This window comes from Crocodylus siamensis, chromosome 5 (assembly GCF_052110815.1).
Source record: "Crocodylus siamensis isolate JL-2025a chromosome 5, ASM5211081v1, whole genome shotgun sequence".
In the NCBI taxonomy this organism is placed as follows: Eukaryota; Metazoa; Chordata; order Crocodylia; family Crocodylidae; genus Crocodylus; species Crocodylus siamensis.
The window spans coordinates 129,714,533-129,724,244 of NC_143399.1; the positions used below are offsets into that span (position 1 = coordinate 129,714,533).

At 46.7% G+C, this 9,712-nt stretch overlaps 1 protein-coding gene and 2 non-coding genes across 4 annotated transcripts; all 3 read left to right on the forward strand.

The window, feature by feature from the left end:
- Positions 1 to 3,315: 3,315 nt before the first annotated feature.
- On the forward strand, positions 3,316 to 8,870 carry RPSA (ribosomal protein SA). 2 transcript variants are annotated; one of them, XM_090050359.1, is made up of 7 exons: positions 3,316 to 3,458; positions 3,663 to 3,834; positions 5,170 to 5,288; positions 6,783 to 7,028; positions 7,785 to 7,913; positions 8,193 to 8,361; positions 8,730 to 8,870. In XM_090050359.1, exons 2-7 carry the CDS (start codon positions 3,702 to 3,704, stop codon positions 8,822 to 8,824), a joined length of 891 nt encoding a protein of 296 aa, XP_089906485.1. In that variant the 5' UTR covers positions 3,316 to 3,458; positions 3,663 to 3,701; the 3' UTR covers positions 8,825 to 8,870. The 2 variants fall into 2 exon arrangements, with proteins under 2 accessions (XP_089906485.1, XP_089906486.1); XM_090050360.1 differs by having other exon boundaries at positions 8,733 to 8,870.
- Positions 6,424 to 6,581, forward strand: LOC149864574 (small nucleolar RNA SNORA62/SNORA6 family). Its single transcript, XR_016442798.1, has one exon. It is a non-coding gene; the product is annotated as a small nucleolar RNA SNORA62/SNORA6 family (small nucleolar RNA).
- Positions 7,149 to 7,309, forward strand: LOC149864575 (small nucleolar RNA SNORA62/SNORA6 family). The gene has a single exon (XR_016442799.1). It is a non-coding gene; the product is annotated as a small nucleolar RNA SNORA62/SNORA6 family (small nucleolar RNA).
- Positions 8,871 to 9,712: the final 842 nt, after the last annotated feature.

A 9,712-nucleotide genomic window follows, 5' to 3' on the forward strand; every position in this document is an offset into this window, starting at 1 on the left:
GAAACTTGCTTGCCTAGGCTCGTTATCTGACACATACATACACACAGCTGCTGCTGCTGCTGCTGCTGCTGCTGCTAGATAAGCTTAAGTCTTGAGCAGAATAGAAAGTGGTAGGTGTTCTGAAGTGCAAAGCCACCTTAGCACTATTGAAGGATTGTCTTTCATGGTGGCTTTAAATACGTGTGGCCTATTAGAAAAAGAAGGTGTTAGAGAAGGAAAAAGTTTAAGTGTCAGAGCGTAAGATGAACCCTCCATATTCACTGTGAAGCATAAACCCTAGAAGGATCATAACAAATAGGACCCTAAACCATGTCTGACACTATGAGAATCACAAGATAGATTCTTGTCTGAAAAAATGATGGGCAAGGAAAAGGAGATAAGAAACTTCCTAAATGCCATCACAAATGTCTCTCCTGTCCTCTGCCAATGTGAAGCTAGGTTCCAAAAATACTTTAATAACATCAGAAACTTCATCACTGTTAACCACAAAAATTATCAAAGGATTTGTAAATTACAACAGAATAACCTCTGATTAAACACACAAAGATACACCCCTGCCAACACATACTACTGCCATTGGTAGTAGCTGCTGCATAGAGCTGTATGGCCGTTCGACTGTTTTGTTTCCCTGGTGGGTGAGATAAAATAGCTAACCTGTTAGCTGAGCCCTGTAGAGCAGGGGTTCCCAAACTTTGGTATGCATACCCCTGGGGGTACACAAGACAGCTCTGTGGGTACAATTGTACTCAGCTCTCAGGGAGAAATTGTGTAACGGCAGATTAATTTTCATTATCATAATATATGCAACTGGCATTTAAGGGGTTAAAGAGTACAAGGTATGCTGGTAGGGGTACTTGGGCAGCTAGTAAATCTGGAAGGTCGTGGGCAATAAGGAAAAGTTTGGAAACCTCTGCTGTAAACTGCAATGTGAAAACAGCCTATGTACTTGACACACACATACATAGTAGCATCTCACGCACAATAAAGCAGCTGCTGTAGCTCAGTTAGCAAAGGGAAGATCTGTTATCAATGAGGAGTTCTAAGGAGAGCTCTGCTTTCTCTTTGATCTGTAAATTCTTTGAAGGCCTGTTCTATTCTGTTCTGGGTTCGCTCAGTGCCTATCTCATCCTGGTGCCAGAGCTGGATGGAGTGGGGGAGAATATGAGCTCTGCACCACCTCCAGTTGCCCGCTTGCCCCTCTGCCAAACTCAGTGAGGCTGGGCTGTCCTGTGCCATCCTGTCCTAGCAGGGCTGGTGCCAGGAGACCCCTGCAAATGGTAGAGAGCGGGCTTGAGGCTGCCCATGAAGCTTCCTGGCAGCAGATGGCCCTTGGAAGCCACCATTGCCCACACACAGCTCTGTGCCTACCCCAGCCCCGGCCCTGGCCCAGGCCCAGCCAGGGGTGAGGCGGCATGCACTGCATGTCCCAGATGCCTGCGGCCAGGATGTCTGCCTGGGCTGTGCTGCCCCATCACCCCAGAGGGCCCCCAACTGGCAGGCATCCCTGGGCCCAGGCTCTGTGGCCTGTAGGTTAATCTGCCCCTGAAGGAAACACAGAAATACCCTACCTTTAATATGGTGAGTGAGGGTGTTTGATTGTGCCTTCTACTTTGTAGCTCTTCTGTTTGTTTCTTCTCCCTGGCAGTAACATTTGACATGAGTACTGAATCTCCCTAAGTAGCAGGAAGTCACCACCTCTCATTTATACAGGTCATTTACTTGACAGTTCGAGGGGAAATGCTCCCTGCAACTACCAAGGAGAGCAAAAACAAATATAATCACAATGATAAGAAATATTCCTCCAAAGAAAGGGGGTGGGGGTTGCCTAGATATTCAAAGACACCCATGAATCTCTAAAGAGGACTTGGACTCGATAGCAACTAGTGCAAAAAATCTCTGCTTGGGGAGTAAGGAATGTAATTCCAGCAAGTCTGTGGCCTGAGTGAAATAGTATATAGAATGCAATTTGAGAACTGTAGTTCTAAAGAAAATGTAAAATGTTTCAGGTAGTACGTACAATTCAGTGGTAGTCACTTCTTTAATTCAGCACTGAACTGAGGCCCCAGCCACTGGCACCAAGTTTTTGATAAAATATACAAGTGAAATGGTGACAGCTTGGACTTACACACCTGTAGAATCCTAAGGCTTTCTTCTGGGATTAAATGCAACATCTGCTTATACTCCATAAGTTCACCGTCCTGTTTCAAATCATTCTGAAGTAGGTAGGCTATGTGTGAAAGGTTTTTCTCCAGGACATGACCTTGTGATTATTACAGCACTTGGGACAAGACGGTCAGGTCTTGCATGCCACCTACTGGCAGAAGAACAGCAATGCAGCTTGAAAGGAGAACATGGAAATTAACTGGGTTTGACACCTGGTTTGACAAATTTAACACATGGTTTGATGTGGGTCGAAACCCAGGGCGATCAGGACTGCATCAAATGTGGTATTGTTTTACAGCAGTCATGCTCAACTCCCGGGGGCACAGGCCAGATCTGCCCTGTGTAGCCATGTCATCTGGCTTGGCGGGCTCCCCCTGGGTTCAGAAATCTGGTGCTATGGGAGCAGTGGCAATTGCTGCTCTCCTGCTGCCAAATTTCTAGACCCACGAGGAGCCCTGTGGGCTGGATTATGTGGCCCCGTGTGCTACAGGGGGCTGGTGTGCATTGGGATCTGGCAAGTGACTGAGGCTAGCGTGTGATAGCAAGGTACTATCCCCGTGCCAGGAAAGCAGTCTTCCCCAGGTGTGACTAGGAAGACCACCTCAGTGGTCAGTGTTTCCCTTGCCAGGCAAGCATAGGACTACGCTCGAGAGCCCACAAGAAGCCTCATGATGACTGCTTACTTCAAAATTGAGAAACACTTCAACTTTCGATGGCCCAGCTTTCACTCACTCACTGGCACGTTACAGCGAACAATGTAAAGTAAATTACAAGAAGACTTATTTGCACAGCTGTTCAGTGCACAGTCGCTTTTCAACACACACGATCATTTTGAGCTTCCAGTGTGGTGATTTCATGTTGAAGACCTGGCGGCGCTGGTGCTGCTCAGCAGCCTGGCAGAGCCACAGCGGCCCCTTGCCCGCTTTGGCGGGAGGGACTCGTGCCTTCCCCCCAACGCTTTGATGCTTCCGAGGCCACCGGGCCCACCTCCCCTCAGGGTCTGGGGTGGGCACACTCCGTGCCCTGCAGCGGGCGGCCAGGCCTGCCTGCAGGGGACCGGGGGAGCTTCCCCACCGTTATGCCCCCAGCACCTCGCCGCCGCACGCCTGCCAGGGGGCGGGAAGCGTCAGCATCCGAGGTGCGCATGCGCTAGCTCCCTTCCGCGCCCTCCGAACCCTCGCCCACCCCGCCTGCTTGTGATTGGCCAGCGGGGAGCGCATATAAAGACGTCACTTCCGACTGCGGCCCTCTTTCGTTCCGAGCCCAGTGAGGCCTCCACACGGCGTTGTTACCGCGTGAGTTTAAGGAAATAAATAAATAAATATAAATGGTGACCGCGTGAGTCGCCGCGCGGCCGCACGAGGCGATGGGCCGCCGGGGGGCAACGTTCACGCGTGGGAGGCGGGGGATCCCCACGAGCCGCCGCCACGTGGCCTGGCGGGAGGGGGGGGCAATGCAGAAGTGCCTAGGCTCACCCGCCGCTGTCGCCGCCGCCGCAGGTTGTTCCCTGTCGTCGCTTCCAAGGGGAACCTCCCACAATGTCCGGGGGCCTGGACGTGCTGCAGATGAAGGAGGAGGACGTGCTCAAGTTCCTGGCGGCCGGCACGCACCTGGGTGGCACCAACCTCGACTTCCAGATGGAGCAGTACATCTACAAGCGCAAGAGCGACGGCAAGCACGCAGCTCGCTGTTTAAAGGGGAAATGTGGTGGGGGGGTGGTCTCTGAGCAGCCTCTGGAGGAAGTGGGGTTTGCCTCTAGGCAGTCCTCAGGGCTAAGTGGGAGCCTCACAGGCACTGAAAGGGACAGCCAACATCACGGTTTCTATTTGTGTGTTGTCAACAAAATGTAACTAAATAGACAGGACCCCAGTCCTTTGCCGGCAGCTGGATCCCTGCTGCAGCCTGCCCTGTGCACCCTGGTTGTGTAGGGACTACTGCTCTGTATCCACCCCGTCACCCACAGTGGTTCTTATGTTTTTTGCATTAATCATGCACTGGCAATACTCAACACTTTCTTTTACATGTGCAACCCCATCTCCCCTTCCCCCCCGCCCCTATAACTAAGCGTTTCACGTTCCCAAAGCTTAGGCTTTTAAGAAACACATCAAAATCATGAGAGTTGGCAGCATTTGTTCTTTGTAGGTCAGATGGGCACTGCATTTTAACAAGGACATGGACAAGCTTGAGAGAGTCCAAAGAGGAGCCACCTGTATGGTCAGTCTTACACAGCAAGTCATACAAGGAAAGGCTGAAGGATCTGGGACTCTTCAGCCTGAGGAAAAGAAGGCTGAGAGGGGACCTGGTAGCAGCTTACCACTACACTTGGAGTATATCAAGGGCTCAGCGAGCAACTGTTCACCAGGGCACCCGAGGGGAAAACCAGGTGTAATGGCCACAAACTCCTGGAAGATTAATTCAGGCTCAACATTAGGAAAAACTTCACAGTTGGCATCCAGACTGTGGAATAAGCTCCCTCCAGAGGTGGTGCAATTGCCTACCCTGGAAATCTTCAAAAGGAGACTAGACAGTCACCTTGTTGGGGTCACCTGAGCCCCGGTTATCTTCCTTGCTTGGTGCAGGGGGCTGGACCCAATGATCTTCTGCAGTCCCTTGTGGTGCTTTAAGAAGGCAGAATCTCTTTTTTTCCACATGAGTACACACCAGCTTGTTGAAATTCTCAGATTTTTGGTTTCCCCAAAGGTGCCAGCACCATTCAAATGCAGAGGACTGGAGTTGGCTGCTTTTAGTGTTTGGTCATTATTGGGCAGTGGGCTTGAAGCTCAGGCTGTGAGTGCAGTGGTGAGGACAGCTGCTGCTCTGCTGAACACCTGGCTGCGGGTGGGAAGTACTGCAGGAAAACTGCATGCCAGGATGCTTATTAGCACTGGGAGAGGCTTCATCATTCTCCTCTTACTGGGGTATAATAGTCACAAACTGTTACATTTGCACAGTCTGGCTCCATTTAGAACAGTCTTGTTTATTTACCAATTCTTATGTCAATCATAGGTATCTACATCATCAATCTGAAGAGGACCTGGGAAAAGCTCTTGCTGGCAGCTCGTGCCATTGTTGCCATTGAAAACCCAGCTGATGTGAGCGTCATCTCTTCCAGGAATACTGGACAGGTATGGAGCCTACTTGGAGCACCCAGGGTCTCTGCAGTGTTAGGTATGCTGATCACAGGTTATTTGCAGAGATCACCTCAAATCTGATGCTGCCCCAGGATGATTTTTTTTTTTCTAATTGGTGATGTAGGACTCAAAGAATTCTTTATAAATGCCTATTTTGAGTAAAGTCCAGGGAAAGGGAGAGAGAGAGGGAGATGCCTTTGTTCTGGAGGTTGAAGTTGAATGGTACCTGATCTGCCATCCTTTTTGTTCCTTAAGGCCAACACCATCTTGGTTATGAGATCACTATGGCATGAAATAGGCAGAAATAACGGCATCTAAGATTAATAGACAAATCTTAGATAACTGCACATGTTAGTATGATGTATACTGGAGCATAATTTACTGGAATGGGGATGAAAAAAGCAATACAACTGCACGTGAAGATACTGCAGTGTATTGAGTTACCCTGCCCAATGCAAGCAAGCTCTTTGCTCTGCTGCCACGTCGTGGTATACCTTAACAGTAACATCTACAGTAGCACTCAGCTAGATTACATCACTAATTTGTATGCATGTTAAAAAAAGATGCAAGCAATGTTGGTATAAACCATGTAGTTCCAGACTTTTGGGTAAGTATATGATGTAATAAATAATGCCTTTGCTGGTGCATGTAGTGGGTTCTTTTTTAAATTTGTTTTTGCAGGTGTGGTTTTGTTTCTTGGAATCTGGGTTGGAGAATTTGCTCTTGCTTTGTACATCTCTTTGAAGTCCCTAACATGGTGGCTGCTGCTTCCCCCAAGGCAGCCTCTACTGGACATTAACGAAAGTTATGGATGGATCACATATCCTCTCTCACTCCCTGAATTGCTTTCAATTTTTCATGAAAGTACATGAAGCAAGATTACAAAGTACATTTACTGTCACTTGTTTCATGAATGAGTTAAGACAATTGATACATGAGGGATTTTACCATTCAGATCAATGCTAGTTTGTAGTCGCTATTAAATCGTGTGTGTGTGTCCATGTATACTCTTTAGTGATTGAAGAGGTGCCAAGAAGTGAGTTGAAGCTACAGTGATATGACATCTTTTATGGTTTAAAAGTGTAAGGGGTAGAGAGTAAGGCTATTTATCGATGAATTATGCTTTTAACATGCACACTGTTAAAGCTTGGAGCTGAGGTCAGTTTCTGACCAATGAACTCCCAAGTGTCGGAAGTGTGCTACAGTGAAAGTAATGGCAGGATTTTCGCTAACACCAGGAGAGGTTTCCTCTGTGACTGGAGTTTGATAGTGATCGCTGCCACAAACCAAACTGCTCATGCCATGATTGCCTGAGATAAACAAGGTATTAATTTGAAGCGTGTTTAACTTCTAAGAGTAAGTACACTGTGTTCTTTTTAAAATGTCCCTAAGAAATGTACAGCAGAACTAGGGTAAAAACCTTCATATCTGGGTTAAACAAAAAACAAAAAAATCCCTTATTTAATCCTCACGCTGTCTCCTCCATAGCGGGCTGTACTGAAGTTTGCTGCTGCTACTGGAGCTACACCTATTGCTGGCCGTTTCACCCCTGGGACCTTCACAAACCAGATCCAGGCTGCTTTCCGTGAGCCACGCCTTTTGGTGGTTACTGATCCCCGAGCTGATCATCAGCCATTGACTGAGGCATCTTATGTCAACATCCCCACGATTGCTTTGTGCAACACAGACTCCCCGCTGCGCTATGTGGATATTGCTATCCCATGCAACAACAAGGTGAGCACTTGGCTTCTGTATTCAGCACCTGTTCTGTAAAACAGTCTATAGCATAGAAAAATTGTGCCCGGAAGGAGTTGTGTATCACCAATTTATCGAATTGTGTGTTATGAGGCTCATTTTGCACACTGTTAGAGCTCAGAGCTGAAGCCAGTTTCTGGCTAATGAACTCTCGAGTGTAGGATGTGTGCTATAGCAACTGGACAGGTCTTCTCGCTAACACCACAAGGACCTTTTTTTGGTCCAATGAGTGGAATTTGATGGTGATTCTTGTCACAGCAGAAAACAAGACACTTGAAGGGTTGAAAGTTGAATCATACCACTAATGAAGAATTAGTTTTGGACAGTGTTTACCTGTCTGGATGCATTGCAAAGGTGAGAGTTTAGTGGCTGAAAAGGAGAAAATGCAAACAGATCATCCGTATTATTTATAACTGGTTTCCAGAAATTATACTACAAAAGATGAAAGGATTAATTACATGTTTACCTTGTTATCTAATTTAATCTTTTTACCTTAAATATCAAGTCTTATGGGAAGGTTGTATGTATAGCATGACCTGTGCAACCAGATACTTCATACTGTCTTGCACTTTGGGGAAGTACACTTGGGGAAGGGTTTCAGAGAAGATACCAGCCAGCTTGAAAAGCCCATATTGTTTGTGGTAGTAAAAGATGCTAGGATTGGGCAGCATATCTTTGGCTCGCATGTGCTACTTGGAATGCAAGGGTAGATGTTACTTGGCTTTTATGTTGCAGGGGGCTCATTCTGTGGGTCTGATGTGGTGGATGCTGGCCCGTGAGGTCCTGCGTATGCGTGGCACTATCTCCCGTGAACACCCATGGGAAGTCATGCCTGATCTCTACTTCTACAGGGATCCTGAGGAGGTAGGAATTCATGAATTGGTTGGAGTGGTCTTATGCAAACAGTAGTAGTTGTTTTGGGTCACTTCAGATGAGTTGACATTTGTATGTATCTACCATTGTATATGGTAGACTAGAAGGTTAAATTAGATCTGTTTTTTCTGTGGAGTATCTTATTTGTATAGCTTCACTTCAGCTTTTAGGTTTAAGTTGCCTTTAGTTTGAGGTCCCTTATTGCAGACTATATGATATAGAAAAAGTGGTTCCTTCTGTCCCAGAGAGTCACACTTTTCTCTCTCCTAGATTGAAAAAGAGGAACAAGCTGCAGCAGAGAAGGCAGTTACTAAGGAGGAGTTCCAGACTGAATGGACAGCTCCAGCACCTGAATTCACTGCTCCTCCTCAGCCTGAGGTTGCAGATTGGTCTGAGGGGGTGCAGGTCCCATCTGTGCCAATCCAGCAGTTCCCAACTGGTGAGTTCTGGGAATTTATTTAAAAACTGGGTGAAAGTTCAGCTGTTGGAAAAACAGTCATTTGAAGGGCAGTGTGCTTTATATTAGTCTTAACTTGAGTAATGGGGCAACTTGACTGTTTGCAGAAAATTCTGTATTTTATGGCTAAAAGTCAGGAATGATTTCCTTTATTTGGGTACATGGAACAAGGAGTTTTGTATAGCTAATTGTGAGGAAGCACCTACACTTTGTTTTAGTAATCGGCTTCAAATTGGACCCACAAGAGCCCCTGTGTTGGTTTTAAGGCTATTCTTGCCCCTTTAAATATGTATATAAGAGTATAGGGGTACAATTATTGAATTTCCTCATTGGTATCTCCTTCATTTCAGAAGATTGGAGTGCCCAGCCTGCCACTGAAGACTGGTCTGCAGCTCCTACTGCTCAAGCCACTGAGTGGGTAGGGACTACAACTGAGTGGTCCTAATCAGATGACAAATGCAGTAAAAGAAATTAAATGGCTATTTCCTAGACACTGTTTCTAGTCCTCCTTTCTGGTAGAGCATGAAATGGGGCATATGTCAAAACTGGGTAAGAGTATACGTAACAAGCAAGCAACAGCCTGACACTTTTTGTAAAGTTTCTTCTGTTCTTGAAAGTAACTAGTTTTAAAAAGCACTGTTCTTTTAAAAAAAAAAAAAATGCTAGCACACCAGCTATCTTGGATCTACCTTCTGTTTAAGCAGCTGCTCCCTTTCATTTATCCTCTTGCCTTACTCAGAGGAAAGGAATTTTCTATGAAAGCTGTGTTGGTTGGTAGGCTGAATGATGGACTCCTTGCGGTATTGGCTTGCCAGCAGATCCCCTTTGTGAGTTGTTCAGAAAAAGAAGTGTATAAGAAGTTTAAATCCTATGAAGATGCTGTGGTATTACAGCAGAGAACCACTGCTTTACATAGTACAACCCCATCCCTCAAGACCAAGAATAGCCTTTGCCCCATATATCATAAGTAGCAGGAGGTAGTCTCATTGTATGGACTGGAACAGCTGGAGTATTGGGAAGATAGCACAGTGGCAGATACAGCAGGGGACAGAAAGTAAAGCAGCAGAAGGGGGAGGGGAAGGGAAAGTGTGGTGGTCCTCCAAGAGAATGCCAAGCCAATTTGTGGTGCACCTGCTTAAAAGGGTGGCCTTTAGAAGTAAACTACTATAACAGGAAGCAGCAACCCCAAATTCAGCTGCAGGTGTGAATTCCTTAGAACTATGAGCATGAAAATGAGCCTGGAGAAACCACAGCTGGAATCACTGACACTAGCTGTGAGACCCCCTTGCACAGGAGCAAAAGGAAGTGAACCTAGTACAGCCTTACCCCACAA

Excerpts from the sequence above, each read along its gene's own strand:
- RPSA (XM_090050359.1), top strand. The coding sequence starts at position 3,702 with ATGTCCGGGGGCCTGGACGTGCTGCAGATGAAGGAGGAGGACGTGCTC. Across the intron at positions 5,289-6,782 it reads CTTCCAGGAATACTGGACAG|CGGGCTGTACTGAAGTTTGC; the intron begins GTATGGAGCCTA and ends TCTCCTCCATAG. Across the intron at positions 8,362-8,729 it reads AATCCAGCAGTTCCCAACTG|AAGATTGGAGTGCCCAGCCT; the intron begins GTGAGTTCTGGG and ends CCTTCATTTCAG.